At 39.8% G+C, this 19442-nt stretch overlaps 2 protein-coding genes and 1 long non-coding RNA gene across 8 annotated transcripts in view; 2 read left to right on the top strand and 1 right to left on the bottom strand.

Annotated features, from left to right (window-relative positions):
• The window catches only part of trappc11 (trafficking protein particle complex subunit 11), a 973608-nt gene that overhangs the window by 701565 nt on the left and 252601 nt on the right, over positions 1-19442 (top strand). The gene's annotated exons all lie outside the window — the stretch shown is intronic.
• stox2a (storkhead box 2a) overlaps positions 1-19442 on the top strand; it is a 412127-nt gene that overhangs the window by 179166 nt on the left and 213519 nt on the right. The window contains exon 1 of one of the 5 annotated variants that reach the window (XM_051928432.1): positions 16844-17844. The exons of 3 other annotated variants lie outside the window; for them this stretch is intronic. In XM_051928432.1, coding sequence (XP_051784392.1) covers positions 17679-17844 — 166 coding nt within the window. In that variant the 5' untranslated portion in view covers positions 16844-17678. Of the gene's footprint in view, positions 1-16843; positions 17845-19442 lie in introns of those variants that run through there. One more of the 5 variants, XM_028802126.2, reaches the window with a different exon arrangement.
• On the bottom strand, positions 9589-18441 carry LOC127527976 (uncharacterized). The gene is made up of 2 exons (XR_007935169.1): positions 18331-18441; positions 9589-9663 (listed from the first exon to the last, which is right to left on the bottom strand). It is a non-coding gene; the product is annotated as an uncharacterized LOC127527976 (long non-coding RNA).

Genomic DNA, 19442 nt, shown 5'->3' with positions numbered 1-19442 from the left:
CACCAGCAGCAGCAAGCCAGCAGATGATCCGAGCGCATCTCCTTAGCCTGCATTCAGCCCTCACCACCCCCACCCTCCCCCTTCAGAACGCTAGCAGCAGAGAGGCAAAGTGGCAAAAGGACAGCTGCTGTACAGGCTTTTAAATGATTGATGCAAAATGATACAAGCAGAACATGCAGTTGGCCAGCAGCAAGACAACAGCTGAACCGATCTCATCCCTTTAGCGTGCGTTCAGACCCCCCCCCTTCACAACACAAGCAACGTTATAAGTCCTGCGAGAAAGAGATTTAACCATGTCCGGGGCAGGAAATAAAGGACAAATATTGTTTTTACAAAAGTTTTAAAGTAAAAAAATGAAAATAATGCATATATAACAATTCCCATGAAAATAACAATCTCTTTAAATCGTTTATCCAGTAAACCAAACCCGGGGGTGGGTGAGCGAAGTGAGCAGGGGGCGGAGCCCCCTAGTAATAATAATAATAAATCTGCGATATAGCAGGGGCGCGATAGCAGGGGATCACTGTAACTAAGTTTTTCATTAGTAAACTTTTACAAACCTCTCTAAATTAGACAATGCAAAAAAGATGTTTAATGAATTAATGATCTGTAAAGATGCAAAAAAAAACTGTATAATGATTTGTATTGACTTATTAATGAAAGTTATTAGAAACATACCAATAGATTATCATTTAGTGATAGATGAACTGTTTACATAAACTAATAATAAACATACATAAACTAAAAATTTATCAAGGCTTATTAATGAAAGTTATTATAAAGTATAACTCAAATCGTTTTAAGGAACTTTTCAGGTGTTTTTGTTCAGCTATACCTTGCAAATTTTAAAAACAAATCAGTAGTATAAAATAATGTGGATAGGAGACTTTTAACAGAATTTGTCACGTTTGTGGGACATGAATGCCATCAAAGTGCTGAGCCATGCAAAACAAAGGTTCTCCTGGCAGGTTTCTTTAGGACTGTACTGTATGTGGTAGTGAGGCATATCCTCCCCTTTCTATCTTCTGAGAGTGACTAGGAAAGAAGGGCCATCAGCACTAGTGTGAGTTTTAGTTTTGTTTAATTAAAGTAAACATTTGGTTTCATTTGTTTGTGTCAAATTTGACTTTTTCCAGCAAAAGTGAGTGAATTATTAAAGTTTATGTGATAAAATTAAACATTTTCAACAAAGGTATTGTGTTAGTATATTGTCTTGAGTGAGAATGTGTAAGTAAATATAAATTATACTTATTAAAGTTGCTTTTTATTTAGCTCAGAGTACATTTTTTTTTCATTGTTGGTATAAATTCCAAACAACTGTCTTTGTTTGTACCATTTATTCACATCATCAAAAGAATTCATCCATCCATCCTTTTTCTGAATCCACTTGAGCTAATGTAAGGTCATTGAGAGCCAGAGTAAGAGTAGGTAAGAACTAACCATGGACAAGATGCCAGTCCAGTGCTGGACACTCTTCTACACTCACAACTAGACATGTCCATTTTTGGTGATGTAAAAGAAAATTCAAGGTAACCAAATTAAAATGTAGTGGACATGGGGAGAATGTGCATATGTTTAGTATTCTCGTTCACCCAGACTGGTATTCAAGGCCCATTTTCTTAATATGTGAGGCAATAGTATTATCCACTGCATGATTATGATGACCCAGCATGTTTATATGAGTTTATTAAAACTCCCTTTTGAGATAAAAAAAAATTAAGTTCAGAATTAAAATCTTTTTACGTGATGGTATTTTATGCTATTGCAATGCATGCAGTTTGACTTTCTGTGTATTTACCTATTTATTGTCCTTACACCATGTACCAAATGAGTGAGTTTCTTTAAATTAATGGAAAAAATAAGATTTAAAGTTGATATTTTCCTGTAAGTTGAAAAATTCATATGCAGTATTATTTGCTCTACAAATAATTTGAAGTTTAGCGTAATCTGAAAAACAAGCCTGTTTATTCACCTGTTAACGTGGGCAAAAGTTTGCTATATACTAAGGTTGCATGGCATTCACAGCATAGAAACAGAAAGAAGTTCTTTATGGAGCTGCAGCGAATTGTCTTCCGTGTCATGTTAATAAGTTGTGGAAAGAAACAGCCTTCTGAACTGGCAACAGTCGTTGTCTTGAAATATTAAATGAAAACAACGCAAATGTTAAAGAGACAAAAAAAAAAGTGTTTTGCCTTGTGTTTATTTGTGAGAGGATTGATTATAAGCAGTCCACAATTAGAATGCATCTTGTACCAAATAACATTTGTAAAACTAACTCAATAGGGAAACATACATACAGCACATAAATAAATAAATGTGTGAGTCTATATTTTCACTTTGATACATTGTGTTTTTGTGTCTCTCTCAGTCCTGTAATATTGTGAGCTGTAATGCATTCTACTCAGATCCACTTCATTAAGCGCCTTGCTATTAATTTTACTGTGGAATGCGCTACTATTAAACATAAGAGCCTGTCAATTGAGTTATTTACAATCTGATTTTCATGGGGTTGATTTTTCACAATAGTAACACCACTGGTCACAGGATTTATTTCAAACATGTAGTGACCAGCAAATAATTTGCCTTTTTACATATGTATACAGCATTCCTACTTTACAGAACGAAATTTAGATGTGTACAAATAAGCAGTGCAATAAGCGTCATGGAAAGCACCTCTTCTATGTCAGCAATGTTGGAAAAAATTTTTCTTCCATGTCAATCTAGGTGTAGTAAGGGTGACAGCAAGAAGGGTGCTTGGCATGACATCTGGACAGAGGAAGGAGGAAAAGGAAACCTGGTGGTGGAATGGGGAAGTACAGGAGAGTATACAGAGGAAGAGGATGGCAAAGAAGAAGTGGGATAGTCAGAGAGATGCAGAAAGTAGACAAGACTACAAGATAAGGCACAAGGTGAAGAGAGAGGTGGCGAAGACTAAAGAAAAGGTGTATGATGAGTTGTATGAGAGGTTGGACACTAAAGAGGGAGAAAAGGATCTGTACCGATTGGCTATACAGGGGGACCAAGCTGGGAAAGATGGTAAGGGTAATTAAAGGATAAAAATGGAAACATACTCACAAGCGAGGAGAGTGTGTTGAGCAGATGGAAAGAGTACTTTGAGAGGCTGATGAATGACGAGAATGAGAGAGAGAAGAGGTTGGATGATGTGGAGATAGTGAATCAGGAAGTGCAACGGATTAGCAAGGAGGAGGTAAGGACAGCTATGAAGAGGATGAAGAATGGAAAAGCCGTTGGTCCAGATGACATACCTATGGAAGCATGGAGGTGTTTAGGAGAGATGGCAGTGGAGTTTTTAACCAGATTGTTTAATGGAATCTTGGATGCCTGAGGAGTGGAGAAGAAGTGTACTGGTGCCGATATTTAAGAATAAGGGGGATGTGCAGGACTATAGTAACTACAGGGGGATAAAATTGATGAGCCACAGCATGAAGTTATGGGAAAGAGTAGTGGAAGCTAGATTAAGAAGTGAGGTGATGATTAGTGAGTAACAGTATGGTTTCATCCCAAGAAAGAGCACCACAGATGCGATGTTTGCTCTGAGGGTATTGATGGAGAAGTACAGAGAAGGCCAGAAGGAGTTGCATTGCATCTTTGTGGACCTGGAGAAAGCATATGACAGGGTGCCTCGAGAGGAGTTGTGGTATTGTATGAGGAAGTCGGGAGTGGCAGAGAAGTATGTAAGAGTTGTACAGGATATGTACGAGGGAGGTGTGACTGTGGTGAGGTCTGTGGTAGGAGTGATGGATGCATTCAAGGTGGAGGTGGGATTACATCAGGGATCGGCTCTGAGTCCTTTCTTGTTTGCAATGGTGATGGACAGGTTGACAGACAAGATTAGACAGGAGTCCCCGTGGACTATGATGTTTGCTGATGACATTGTGATCTGTAGCGATAGTAGGGAGCAGGTTGAGGAGACCCTGGAGAGGTGGAGATATGCTCTAGAGAGGAGAAGAATGAAGGTCAGTAGGAACAAGACAGAATACATGTGTGTAAATGAGAGGGAGGTCATTGGAATGGTGAGGATGCAGGGAGTACAGTTGGCGAAGGTGGATGAGTTTAAATACTTGGAATCAACAGTACAGAGTAATGGGGATTGTGGAAGAGAGGTGAAAAAGAGAGTGCAGGCAGGGTGGAATGGGTGGAGAAGAGTGTCAGGAGTGATTTGTGACAGACGGATATCAGCAAGAGTGAAAGGGAAGGTCTACAGGACGATAGTGAGACCAGCTATGTTATATGGGTTGGAGACGGTGACACTGACCAGAAAGCAGGAGACAGAGCTGGAGGTAGCAGAGTTAAAGATGCTAAGATTTGCATTGGGTGTGACGAGGATGGACAGGATTAGAAATGAGTACATTAGAGGGTCAGCTCAAGTTGGATGGTTGGGAGACAAAGTCAGAGAGGTGAGATTGCGTTGGTTTGGACATGTGCAGAGGAGAGATGCTGAGTATATTGGGAGAAGGATGCTAAGGATAGAGCTGCCAGGCAAGAGAAAAAGAGGAAGGCCTAAGAGAAGGTTTATGGATGTGGTGAGAGAGGACATGCAGGTGATGGGTGTAGCAGAACAAGATGCAGAGGACAGAAAGATATGGAGGAAGATGATCCGCTGTGGCAAAACCCTAACAGGAGCAGTCGAAAGAAGAAGAAGAAGAAGAAGTCAATCTAGCACCACTGTCTCTTCAACTCACAAGCTCATCTGTCAGTTCCTCTTCACTATCCCTTTATTATACACGTCTTTGCTGTTAATCTTCTCAGACTGAATGTTTAATCGATTGTGAAATGAGAGTTAAGGAAGTGATCCGTCAATGGGGTTGTGTCACATACTGAAACAATATAAAGGACGATAAATAGCAGCAGGCATATCATTCGGCACAGAATTCACACTTCGATGAACTTTTATAATTTTATTACACAAACATGTCGACCTATCTAGTGCATCAAAAGGGACGGGAGAGGGATTGTCCTCCCATACAGTCTACAACACATCGGAGAGCAGAAGAACTAAGAGGTAAACTCAAGGTATTATTTAGGTGCTGGAAGTAAGCAGTCGTTTTGGAACTCCCAAAATGTTGGTTGGGGTTTTCAGTACTTTTTCAGTACCAGAATACTGTCTTCACAGATACTTTTGAAAGCAGGAACTGGATTTTCACGGGGCTCTTAATTTTTCACTGAAATTGCTCCACCCACCACACGGCGAACCACCCGGATTGAGCAGTGCTAGATATTACCATACCATGTAGCCCCCTTTTTCCCCTCAAATATTTTATTGTAACAAATACTTTATGACATCATTTTTGTTTCTTTAGAACTAAATCCAAAATGTCTTAAAACGGCTGCAAGGAAGGATAGAGAATGTATGCAGCTGTTAATGGAAAAGAGCAGATAGCGAATCAAAGCCTTAATGTCTGTCATTTGGTTTTCAATGTGACTGTTTTTCATCCATCAGTTTATCGGATAACCAGCTTATTCAGCAGAGCTATAAATCCTGATGTTTTTAGGCCTGCTAATATAAATATAATGGAAGATAGTATTGCTTATAAACTATTGCTAGAATTCTATTTTTGGGGTGTGTGATTCATTAAATGAGGTTTAAATTTTGCCGAGCTAATTTTTATTTTTCATTTGTGATTTTTTTGTACTTACCAAACTAAAATATGCACAATATGCACTATTATCAAAATATCAATGTTTATTACAAATAAAGAAAAATTTACTTAATTCAAGGGTAAAGATTAAATTAATGACTTTTAAATATGTTACACACTTAAAAAGATTGTCTGCTGTCAGCTGTAAATGCAGACTACAATGGATGAAGCTGCAAGTACTATGTGCAGAATATGGAATTTCTTCTTTCAATTACCAAATTTAAATTTGATAAACACAGGGTAGCGCCACTGTTGTATTTCATTGTAATATTACATATATATCTAGTGAGTTGCTTCCTGCCTTGCCTCCAGTGCATCTGGAATAGACTCTTACTCCCAATAACCCTGAATTGGAGCATTCAGTTTAAAAATTCATCAATATCAGAGGAGTAGTGGTTCTCCTTCTTGAGAAAGGTACCATACAACTCCTTCCCATTCTTTGTGCATCACGATCTCTAATGGTTAAGAAAGCAACAGTCCTTGACAATGTGCACTTCAGAGTTTTAGCAGTTGAAATTTATATATGAATATTGTACATTCTTGTTAGTTAGTGTTGTCAATTCAAGTTACTATTTTGTACAAGATGGCTAGGTTTGACAGGCTCCAAACTCTAATTCAATTGCATAATGTGAATGCTGAGGATATACTACTGAGTTTGTAATATGTTAGTTTGAGGTTCTGAGAGGAACTTTGGAATCTTATATACGTATGAATGTAAACGTACAGGATTTTTAAAAATGTAGGTGGATTAATGAAACTGCTTATGATTATGATTAAACAAAAATTACTTCTTCTCACATCAGATTCAGAATTCTTACCCTGAAACAGAAGGTAATACTGACTCATCATCATAGTATCATTAATTACTATTAACAGGAAAGAAAAGACAAGACAGGAGTACACAAGGGCAAGTATCTTCCAGACCTAGATCTTCAGGATAATGCTATCCAAAATAGTGCAATTCAAGGGCTGGTAATATTAAAACATAATTATAAACTTGTGTAAGTATTAAAAACTATCTGTAAATCATGTATCTGCACAGCTTTTAAATAACAACATTTACTGACAGTAAACTTGAGAAAGCTATGCAGACGAAAGCCAGAATAATACAAAGAGAGGAAGTTTTTGTTGGTTGCCAGAGGCAGTGGGAAAGTTGCTTTTTAGCCCGGACTTGAGTGTTGGCACAGAAGGAACTTTACAGAAAGATTCTGGGAGATCATCCATTCAGCCCCATTTTAAAACATCAAGTAGTTTTATTTTTTATGGGAAGTTGTTACATCACAATATATTGCATTATTCAAGACTCTTGAATGTTTTTTTAAAGCAATTGCAATATTACAATTTTCTCATTAAAGCAAGCAATTTTACCCTCCTGCTAAATAAATGTTTTGAATAGCCTGTTATTCTGCCCTCAGCATGAGCTGGGGTTTTTGTTCAGCATTCGTCTACTGACAAGAATATGCGAGTAAGGAAAGTGAAGACAAGGAGGTTTATTTTTAACGCTCAACGAACTGTAGCATCTAGTTAAAGCTAAAAAAGATGAACAAAGAATTACACAGTACCCTTAACTTGGATTTGAAAGAACTGTGAATGTTTATCTAAACTTTTATCTCATTCAGTTAATGCTAAAACTGTGGTCAGTAATTTTATTTAAAACTGTTAAAACTGAAGATTTACAGTACTTGCATTGTTCACTTTTGTGAATGAAAGAATCAAGTATGTATTATATTTTCTGTGTACAAAATACATGTACTGTACATATGGCACCAAAATTGACTGATACTCAGTCCAAATCAATTTGGCTATTTATGTAAAATATTGTTGACAGGATACAGCATCAGAGCAAAGAGGATCACCCTGGCAAACACGCTGTATAATTGAGGTAATGTTAAATATGACAAAATAACTGTGCATTATTGTTTTCATTATCTAGCATTGAGACATTTTACTTATTAAGTAGCACTTTAGGATAACTTAATACAATAATACAGAAAACTCTAGAAGCTTCTCAAAATTTTTTTTTCGTTCTGTTCAAGCAGAAATGTTAATCTATTATTGACAAAAAGGGGAGCTCTGACAAGATAAACAATCTGGGGCAACACACAGCAGAAACAGCAATGAAACAGGGAAAAATGAGCTATGACATGGAAAAGCATGGAAGAAGAGCCCATTGCAGAAAGTTAGAGAGTTTGGCCTTTGTGGCAGATGGCCAGGGATCTTGCCCCATTGGGATGCCTGGATCAAGGAAGCCCCAGGAGAGGGGCAATATCTCCCTTGGACGCAAGAGGGCAGCCCCCCTGATTTCCATCAAGGGCCCTGTGGGGGTCCGTGGCCCAACCAAGGGGCTGCCTGGTTGGTTCCTGAGCCCTGGAGGATAGCGTTTCCGCCACACCAGGAAGTGCTGCCGGAACACCATCAAGCACCTGGAGCACATCCGGGGCATGATAAAAGGGGCCACCTCACTCCCTTCAAGGAGGTGAGTCGGGAGAAGAAAGACGGAGCTTGCGAGGGAGGAGTGGAGGCAGCCGAAGAGAGACGAAGGACTGAGCAATAGTGCGAGTCACTGGAACCAAACTGTAAATAGTGTCAGTAAATAAACTGTGTGTTGTGGACATTGGTGTCGTGTCTGTCTGTGGACGGGCTGGCTTTTACACCTTACAGTTGGCATCCACCAGTGAATCATTAAAATAACTAAAACATTTTCTGGATAATAACCCCACAATTAAGGGAACATTATTTAGGTTGTAAATCTGTAGTCGGACAGATTTTAAAAAAATCAGGAAAGTGTACAAAAAAAAAAAATCCAAGTCTTTAAATGCCCTAGATGGGCACTGCTGGTTCAGTTATCAGTAAGTTAGGCTAAATTGAACCATCCAGATACTACCTAAAAAAGGTTTTTCCTCAAATCTCTTCACCCAGCCAGGAAGGAGACTTTGAGAGAACCCACAGAAAGGCAAGCAATCACATTGAAGGTGCTACAAAGTTCAGTATGTGATGCTGGAGTAAACGTGCACCAGTCAAGCGTACCTAGAGCTCTGCATAACCTCAGCGTGTCATGGAGGATGGTATAAAAGAAACCATTCCTCAAAAAGCATTTTGTGAACATTTGTCTGAAGGGGTTTACCAAAGAACATCAGAATGAGCCAGTTGCTTTTTGGGGTGAGTTCAAAGAGATATGTGTGGTTCAAGTGTAATACTGACCACACTTTAAAAAACACTCTGCCTGTAGTAAAGTATCAGAAGGGACTGTGAAACTTGTTGAAACAGAAGGAAGAAAGGAGGACAAGACAAAACCTTTTATTCTGCTAGAATCCAGACACTTCTAGGCAGGTGGTGCAAGTGCATTGAGAAGGGTGGTGAATACATTGAGAATTTAAATTATCAGTTTTTTTAAGGTTCGTTCCATTTTCTAACATTAGCTTGACTCCCCCTCGTAGTAGGCAGCATATTACCCTGAAGATAGACAAGGCTGGATGGGTGATTGACAGCGAAATGTCACACAGTTATACTGAGCTTTGCCTTCTGCAAACCATGCAGTATTCACTTTACACTTTATAAGCCCAGGAAGCTTCAAGAAGACAAGTGCAGACTCCCAGGGCATTGGATAAATAGAGCCTCACAGAAGATAAGGAGAGATCACAAAGTGAGACATGGAACTCTAGAAGACAATTGAAACACTGGAAGAGTGAAGGTGACTTATAGTTGTGGCTATTTAGCAACTGTTACTTTATAAGGTATTTCCTGTAGCCATAACAGCAGGGAAATGATTCTTCTAAAGTATGACCGTGGATCATTAATTGTTAAATAAATGTGCCAGTTACCAGGCTTAACACTCAATCTTTATATCTCGGTGCTTGTTAAAGTAATTTTCTTGATGTTGTTTCGATCAAGTGGCAACAATTATGTATATCTTAGTGCAGTATCTTACCTTATTATTTATGTCTTCTACTTATTATTATTGCAGTCAATCCTCAACTTCTGCGGGAGTACTGTTGCTCGAAATCTGCACAAACATCAAAGACATAAATATTAATACGTTGATCCTTTGAGAGATAAGGTTTAGGTTCCACCAAGAACTGTAATATTTTACTAAAGATTGTTCAAACTACACTTTTCTGCATATAATTCTTTATAATAAAACATTATTTCTGATAATATGCACTTTTCATAATACAGCAGCCATGAAATAACCCCTAAAATACAATTCACAAAATGAAATTGATAACAGTAAACATTTTTTCCTGCTAGTCATTCCCTAGAATTCTGTGATCTTTTGTACTACTATCTCAATAAAAAGACTTCAGATGGTGCTGTCAAAAGATGCTAAGACTGGCAAGGTCTCAATGTCACCTCCAACACGTTGTCTTTCATGGCTGGCAGATGATGTTGGAAAACATGAAGGATGTACCAGCATGAAATAAACCATCAGTAAAGTCTGCTTCATGCACCACTTGAGATCTTTAAGGATCTTGGAGTATGGGAGCATGGAAGGGTTGACATTTAACCTCGAGGCTACAATTGATGATGGAATCGGCAGCCCCAATGTCTCCGGCAAGCTGGTCGTGGCTGACAGTGACTACTGACAGGTTTATCTAACACCTTCATTTTCTCACTAAGCTACATCACTGACTTTGCACCCTTGAACTTAGCGCCTGAAAGATTAACTGTGCTTTGGGGGCATAATTGCAACATAAAACATCTTTTTTGTTTTTAAGCAAAAAAATTAAATATGCAACAAATTCATGGTGATCTTTTTACTCTACAGCGATATGATGAACAAGACCAGTGAAGTGCAAATACAATACTAGCCACTCTTCAAACTTGCGCACATCGTGCCAGGTTTTCACAATGAGCCTTATTTTTTTCTCTACTTTACATAGCCGTAAGCCCATGGTTACCAGTGCTATACTAAAAATGAGGTTACTATTGAAATTGTGTGAATGCTTGAAGTTGTGGAAGTTAAACAAGCAAATGTTGAGGATCAAGTGCATCTTTTGTGATGAAGCCTTAGTGTTAGCATCAGAAAACTACAAAAACAAAAAAAAAGATGAGTAGCAATTTGCTGCTTATGACATAATTTATTCTCAAATGTGGCCTCCTACTCCTCGCTGAGAGTGATTGTAGAATACTTTGTAAATATTTCTCATCTCCTACTCTGAGTTGGACAAATTCTTATCCTAGTTAGACTTTTAATGGGATTCCTAGGAGTAATGTTGAGATGCTTGATAAATAAGGGCCCTGATCTCACCCTGAATGAGAATCTGTGGTAGTATTTGTTAACTGTGATCCACAAACATTACCTGACTAACCTGCTCTACCTGGGACAAATCTGCCTGGAGGTGTTCACCAAAATCATTCCGGAGCTCTGGGCAAAGCTGGCATTGAACATACTTGTCCCAAAACACTTAATGAAGTTATAGTTGCAAAAGATGACTGTTCATAATATTAAATATCCTTTTTTTCTTTCTTAGTATTTTTTTCTAACATAAAACAGTATCATGTTAATTCAAGTAATTTTGAATGTTAGCCCTTAGAAATAAAAGTATAGAGAATAACATTTCAGGGTAGAATTTTGTATTCAATAAAATTAAAGAATTGTTCAATGAACTTAACATTTTTACAAGATATTGTACATGTCTAGTTGGTGTCTTTACAGGACAATATCGCCTATTTTAAAATGTAGTTGAAGCTACTGGCTTTAATAGCATCTTGAGTCGTGCCATTTCTTGGCCATTTAATTAGCTATTGTTTTTGCTTAATATAGTAGGACATGTAAAGGTCTCAACCACCCCCAACATCAGAAACTGTAGCTGTAAGCTTTGAGCTTTGAAATTGCTGCATTTTGACCTGTACAGAAATAAACACCTGAAGAAAAAAGTTTCTGTCTGAGTGAATACATAAAGAAGCAGAATGTGAATGTGGGAATCTGGTAAAATTATGACTTCATTTTAGAGAAAACATTATACCCCTAAATCAAATTTCCAGGTACTTTGCCTCTAACTGATTGAATATTACACCAGAAGCATTTTTTTCTTTCAAGTAAGATTAAGTACAGCAAATTCAGCTTCTGTTTTTATAGGCACATTTCCTGATGAAATCATCTTAAATTTGTATTCTTTGGACACTTGCATTTTTTCACCTGATTAATACTGTTTGAGATTGTGACATGTCGACACCTGTCCTGTCAAAGATACATTACATATTTAGATAACTTGAGAGAATCTGTAGTAGCAGAGAAGTTAGTTTTTTTTTTTCCTTTTGAAATATATATATATATATTAGCTGTGGGCGGCACGGTGGCGCAGTGGGTAGCACTGCTGCCTCGCAGTTGGGAGACCTGGGGACCCGGGTTCAATTCCCGGGTCCTCCCTGCGTGGAGTTTGCATGTTCTCCCCGTGTCTGCGTGGGTTTCCTCCGGGCGCTCCGGTTTCCTCCCACAGTCCAAAGACATGCTGGTTAGGTGGATTGGCGATTCTAAATTGGCCCTAGTGTGTGCTTGGTGTGTGGGTGTGTTTGTGTGTGTCCTGCGGTGGGTTGGCACCCTGCCCAGGATTGGTTCCTGCCTTGTGCCCTGTGTTGGCTGGGATTGGCTCCAGCAGACCCCCGTGACCCTGTGTTCGGATTCAGCGGGTTGGAAAATGGATGGATGGATATTAGCTGTACCCCGTGGCTGTGCCCACATAGTAATGATTTGGACAAACTTTAAAAATCAATAGACGTTGGCACTATATCTGAGCATGTTCAGCTTTGACAAGAAAGCGCTCCTTGCATGGGGAGAAAAGCACGTGGCCGTGATATCTCTGGCAATCAGCAGCTACCCTATAAAACACATGGAGCTCTGATCTCTCTCTCTCTCTCGAAAACTTCAAACGTTACTCCTTAACAATCTGTAGATGATAATGTCTATTGAACAAACAGGTATCGCTGGCTAAGCGGAGGCAAGGTGCACTCCAACACATGGTGAGACATAGACTAACTCGAACAGAGGCTAGCAAGTGAATGCGGAAGGCCCCGCCCACAGCCACTCTCTTGGATTTGCATAAATACATCAGTACCACAAGCGAACTATGGTACTTAGCACGATGAGAGAAGTCGTAAAATCAACCGGAAAGTTCAAGAAAATTATAGAAAACAACCAAATCTAAATCCATTAAGTAATTATTTCGTGAAAAGTGGACATACAGACAGAATGCGTTTGGACCACAAAATTTTTAAAACCGTTTCTTAGCGAGCACCAATGGGCCAAGGGTAACCTACATTCCAAATTTCAAGTCCCAAGTCCTCATGGTTCGGGAGATTTTGTGATGAGTGAGTCTGTGGTATTTGGCTTTTATATATATATATATATATATATAAATATATATATATATATATATATATATATAATTACAAGTCATTACTGTATTTTGTATCTTACCAAATTATATTTCTTTTAATATGTGTTAGGAACAACTAAGCATCAATGCTTAATGGCCTTGGAACTCTACATAACATATCTTCTGGCATCCAGTAATGGTTAAAACATATACAGCAAACAGGTTCTAGCTCTCCAGGGCAGGGTATGGCTCTCATGGTTTGTGTTTATGTTTGTGTGTTGCAAAGCTTTATTGTTGCACTCGGCCAAGTCTAGTCCCTGTTTATCATCCATTATCTCTTCTCTGATGGTTCCTTAAACCACCCTTAAAATGTCATTGCTAATGTGGTTGCTGTTTTGTTGGTGAAACCAGTTTCAATGGCAACACCATCACCAAGCTTCTAGTCGCACTGTAGTAACAGATCAGTTTCCATACATGTTATCATATACAGTAGATGGCAAGACTGTACTAAAAACATTCTCTCTGTACCATTTTTAACACGTGTATTGGTTGTTTAAATCTGTGCTATTTGCAAAGTACTTGTTTGCTTTTAAGCAAATTCATGCAATTATTGCAGTTCGGTGACAGGTTTCGATCAACTTGAAAACTTTGATCTTTTTGAATGAAAGTATTCTGATGAATATTGAATAAACCAGAAGAAACTGATGTCATACTGCTTATAAAGCAGTACTGAGGAATAAAAAACAAAAACGACTGCAAAAATATCAAAGTGAACAATTCACACTAAAGTGAATTATCCGTTATCTTTCCATTGAATACATATATATGTAAATTTACACCACAAACATTTAATTTAATTGCTTGATTGGTCTGATTATTATTTTTTTTTTAGGTTTCTGTGTGTGAAACATGTTGCTTTTGAAAACCTCAGCAGTACTGCTGTTCCTGATAGCTTACTAGCTTGTTTTGGGATCAATACCTTGTTCAAAGCTTCTTTAATTTTGCTTGTTCTCTCTTTAGGAATGTGGTTACCTGATATAAATATACAGCAAAACTGTCAAATTAACAACTCCATTTATTTTTATAAAACATTAGGTGGGGCACTCACTACTCCATTACAAGGCACACGTATGCAGACACCCATACCTGTACACACTGGACCAAATTAGAGTGTCTAGTCAACCTAACATGCATGCATGTAGAATGAGGGAAGAAAGCAAAGTAACCAGAGGGGCAACAAAAATAAAATACAATTGCTGTGAGAATGTGCAAACTCCAAACAATTAGTAACCGACTCAAGAACTCCAAAATAATACTGCACCAGTGTTCTACATATATGATGGGTGATGAAGACTTTTCCACTTTTAACTGTTAAAGGGGTATTCTATAGTGCTGATTTATGAAGTGCCCTAAGATTACTTCCAGTGTATTATATGAATAATATATTTCTAACATTTGTTGTATAAAAGGTGTTTCTTGTTTCAGAAAGAAGTCAACATGGATACCAAGAACCATAAAATCAAGTATCATGCAAATATGGACTACTATATATAAAAGGGGACTGGTCCTGGTATATGTTGACTGGGCAGGAATGAATCTCCAAAGCATATTATTAGAGGTTCACTGATGACACAATACATAACATGGACATTTAAAGTGACACCTGTTTGATAGATTCCAGACTGCCAAGTTTCAGTGATGTTCATGTTTCCTGTTGGTCTCATACTACTACTGACAATCCTGCACCTCCTCGTTCTTCATTCAGGGGTAACCCCGGTCTAAAGATATCTGTTGATTATAATTATCTTTGCAATTTATGATTTGTCAGCGATAGTCTGGTGGAGAAAATAGTTGTTTAAATGAACCACTAAGCTGAACAGTTGTTGGCAGCCTGTCACTGCAGACAACACGTGGGTGCTTTTCAGCTTCCTGATACTGCAGGGCACAGTGGGTAAACCACTCCAGGAATGGTACTGGTCCACAAACTGGTTGTTGGAGACATCCATTTTCAGCAAAGTTAAGAGTGCGTGTCCTTTTTCATTGATAACGAAATATGTGTATTTCACTACTAATGATGACTATGATGAAATTAATCACCCAGCACCAAAGATGTACAAACTGTGGGATGTGTATCAGGCAATCATCAAAAATATGCAAAAGGTGTGTGTTCTCGATCATGATAGGTATTGACAAAAGTATTATGGGGTACAAGGGAAGGCTGTTGTAGGTACAGTACATTGGATCCAGATGGGAACGATTCAGATTAAATACTAGATGCTATGCAAAGCAAGCTCTGAGTGCATCTGGAACTCGGTCCCTCTACTGGTGTAACATATCAAGTGGAGGATGGCAAGTGCAATCGATATGGCATTGTGTTTGGGGAAATGAGGGAGTCGCTATACCTTGTGCTATGGTAGGTTACAATAACACAATGGATAGTGTTGATAGTGCAGGTCAGGCACTGAAGTGCTACTCTTTCATACACAAGCAACAGAAAAACTTTTACAGAAAATTCTTTGGACATCTGGTGACAACACGAAGCATGTATACTAAATCTGCATCAGTAAAGCAGATAGCTAGACATAGCTTTCCTACTGTGATTATGTTGATGCTTTAGTATTTATATAACATTTTTTGTTGTTGAAAAAAATTGTTCTTGGCTTATTTTTATGGGAGTAAACATAACTCCATGGAGTCTGAATTAGGTCTCATGCCTATACTGCTGATTTGCTGTGTAATTATAATACTGTCTGCTCAATCCCTATTTGATGCATGATATGTATAGCTTAAGTGACTGCTACACATATTCTTTTTGATGGCTTTAATGTAATTTCTTCAAGTTGGCAATATTCTGTCAGAAATGTCCCAGTTTAACTTAAGGAGGCATTCTTTAAGGAGTACATTTAGACTGTAAAAGAGTAAAAGCTTATCTGGGTACACTCGTGAATGTATTTATTATTTCAATTTTCCACACAGATTTGCTAAACTTGAGCTCCAAGTTAAATTGCACATGTGCTTCCCCCTTTAGCCCCCACTGGGTTTCAACTTGCCCAGGATTGAATGGCTGCATGAACTGGAACAGCTGCAAGGAGTCTTGATCTTCTGAAACTCTGCAGATCAGCCCTGAGGCCTGTCCGCTAGAGTAGCAACCAGTTAACCTAGAACTGCTGCATTTGTAGTAATATGGCTGGTTATTTGTTTTGTTTTCATTTTTCTGGTATGTGTTAAAACAAATGTCCTAAGCTTGCATTTTTATTTGCACTGGAAGAAAACTGCAATTTTGCATATAAAAACATCATCTAAAAGAAGCGAGCTGATTTGTTAGGTCCAATGAGGTAGGGTGGTCCTAACATTGGCACCACCGTGTTTGTAAATACTCCTAGCGCTGCGTGTAGGCTGAGTTTGAGACCTAAAGGCGGAGGCGGCCGAGGCGTGTTTTTCATTAAATTGCAAAGCCTGACAGGATCGCTGTGTCTGACATAAGATAGCTCAATGATTAGCAGGAGATTATGTGACTGACTTGTTTCGTACGCCCTTCAATAGATATTCGGTGAATTCAGAGAGCCATTCAGGAAACACACACACACAAAATGAAGGGTGGGAGGCAGAACAAGAGCCTATCAAGCGCGCTTAACCGCACATTTGTAAGCACTTTTTCCACCTACCCCCGAACTCCCCTTTGCCTGAGAAAATCGAAAGGCAAGGTTTTTGCGAGTAAGACAGGGGTGGGGGTCTTTTGGAAAGGAACCAGCGAATAGTAGCAGAGGAAAACCGCAGCCACTACGTCTAGCCCCATTCATCTTTGCATCCAGGGAGAGAGTAGCTGGGTGCTTGCAGGACGGTTGTAGTCGTAGTCACCGTAGAGTGTGTGCGTGAGAGATACGCACATGAGCCCATCGTCTGTGTGCTAGGAGGAGGAGCTGCCGCCGCTGAGCACCTCGCCAAAGACGGCTAGTCTCCACAGATTGACGTCTTGCTCTCTGCTCCGGGTTGGGCTTCATTGATTCAGTGACTGGTTTTTGATAGGTCGTAGAGGATCTGCGCCCTCTTGCACTGTTCTTTTCCTCCTCATTGCACTCGCGAAGACGCTTTATTCTTGATCCCACGGCAACAGACTGCCCCCTTCTCCCCTTCAGTGACTTGGACTGCTAGGCTGTGTGTGAAAAGCAAAGGACTCCGGCTTGCTAATTCGTTTGGGCCTTTTGTGTGCAGCGGCTCCCACAGTCGACTAAGCGTCCTCGTGCTGAATTGAGCTATTGTTTGAATCGGGAGAGCTTTTCACACTGCAAATCTCGCCCTCACCAGCACCTCCTCCTCCTCCTCTAAGACACCCCCTGTGTGCCCCTCTTTTGACTCCGAATCTACCTTATGTGACTGGCCAGCACCACATGAATCTGCCAAGTACTGTACAAGTGAAGCGAGGCGGATCGGACGAATGAAGTGTAATGCGCCGTGGGACGGAGCCGTCCGGGAATAGGAAGGGGACGTGAAGCCGGCGCGCGCCCGCGCTCCCCCCCTTCTCTCTCTCCCTCCCTCACTCTCACGCTAGCTTTAAGACAGCTGCGGCACTGGCAGGCGTACTGTGTGTGTGTGTGTGTGCGCGCGCGACTGAGCGTGTGTCATGCCTCCATTCTGATCTTGAGGGGGCCCGGCTAATGCTGCCACCGGATTAAGCTGCAGGTAGCCCCCCGTCCCTGTGACAATGAAGAAGACGCGGAGTACCACACTGCGGCGAGCCTGGCCTAGTTCGGATTTCTCCGACCGGGCCTCGGACCGCATAAGGTCCCGCAGCGAGAAGGACTACCGCCTGCATAAACATTTTCCGCCGGCGTTCATCTCCCCGGCATCTCGAGGATACATGACATCAGGTTGGTTCAATGTTGTTCTTCCGTAAAGGATGGCTCGGACGGTTGATACCTTGCGCCCATTTTTTGTCACACGCTTGTGCTTGCATTGGAAAGGTAGATACAGAGGGACAATAGTGAAAGATTAGGCTGTTGACGGGGTTTGTAGCGTGCTGTAACATCACTGTTGGTGAACAATGAAATAAATGTATACATCCACCATTTTGGACCCCGGCAGGACCTTTCAACATGGTGTTTTGCTGCACGGTTGCCCAAATAAAGGTAATGATGATACAGATGCGGTGTCTGCGTCGAGGTGGTCATACTGAGAAAACACCCTTTCCTTTGAAGCTCTTGTGTCGGTTTCTGCATTTGGTCCCAAGTGAGCAGATGACTCCTACCTTTCCCGTTCACTGAACCGGGCACAGGACTTGGATGTCACGCCAGTGAATTCTAGTCTGCCGTGTGTCTGAGGTGAACTTCGTTTTAGCCGAGACAGGCATTGCTCACCTTTAAATTAACCCCCTTCGTTTATATTGGAATGTGTTCCCCCGGCCCTCGTGTCTGCGATCGCAGAAATAAATTTAAACCGTGGAGGCTGAAAAGTTCCCTGCGTGCACAGTAAGCTCAGTGTTTGCCCCAGATCACTGCTCACTACTCACTCACATCGCCTTTATTTACATGGTGTTAAATAACAAGACAGTTTTCAGACACCTTTCTTTCTCTAGATTTTCAGTCTTTGTTTACACGTCCTTTTAAACTGCCAGCCGATGGGCCCAGAGGACTCATTCGAAGCACAATTAAAATATACCTGAAATGAGATTGTAAGAAAAGGAATATGTGCAGGTTTTGGGGTTGTACTTGAAAATACAAAGGCATCAGTGAAACACAGATCAAGGGAAGCAAGCAAGAACAAGCTAAATTAAATTTCCAGGTGACTGATTCTCTATGGATATCAATAACTATTTATGGCACATGCTATCTAACATGTTAGTGTTTATTTGCCCTTTTGGTAACTAAAACACACTGGTGGAATTCCTTAATGGACACAATGGCCTAATAGCTAAGGTGATGTACTGTAACAATTTAGGTGGCGGCTGCAATGTTAACCTTTGACATTACTGTATGACCCCCTACCTTAAGTGGCCTGTATGTATGTTACTAGTTTGTATGTAGCCAAACACAGACAAATGAAGTCACTGAAGTAGCCTTTAGTGTACATTTGGATTTTAAGATTATTTCAAGCCTATATAAAATAGTTTTTTCTAAACTAGAAACTCAATAATGTTATCAGCATTTTCTTTGTGTGAGGAAAATTAGTGGGTTATGTTGCTTTCTTGGTTGCTCTGTTTACAGCACAAATGTTTGCTTTACTCATAAGCTAAGATTTCTTGGAGGAAACCTTAAGGGCAGATGCATTTTTGGGATTAATAAAGTATCTATCTATCTATCTATCTATTTGAGCCTTTAACTGGAATCAGGTGTGTCGACTGTATTTTCTTGGGAGTCTACAGTTTCAAGTGGGGTTGCCTTTTTTGGTATATGCTGTTTGTTCTTAAGTGTGTGTATTAGTGTGGTTGTCGTCTATGGAATCCAGGTTTAACCCACCCCCTGTCAAATGT

This window comes from Erpetoichthys calabaricus, chromosome 5, assembly GCF_900747795.2.
Source record: "Erpetoichthys calabaricus chromosome 5, fErpCal1.3, whole genome shotgun sequence".
NCBI classification, from domain to species: Eukaryota; Metazoa; Chordata; class Cladistia; order Polypteriformes; family Polypteridae; genus Erpetoichthys; species Erpetoichthys calabaricus.
The sequence above is the reverse complement of the archived record's forward strand: the minus strand, read 5'-3'. Positions and strand labels throughout refer to the sequence as shown.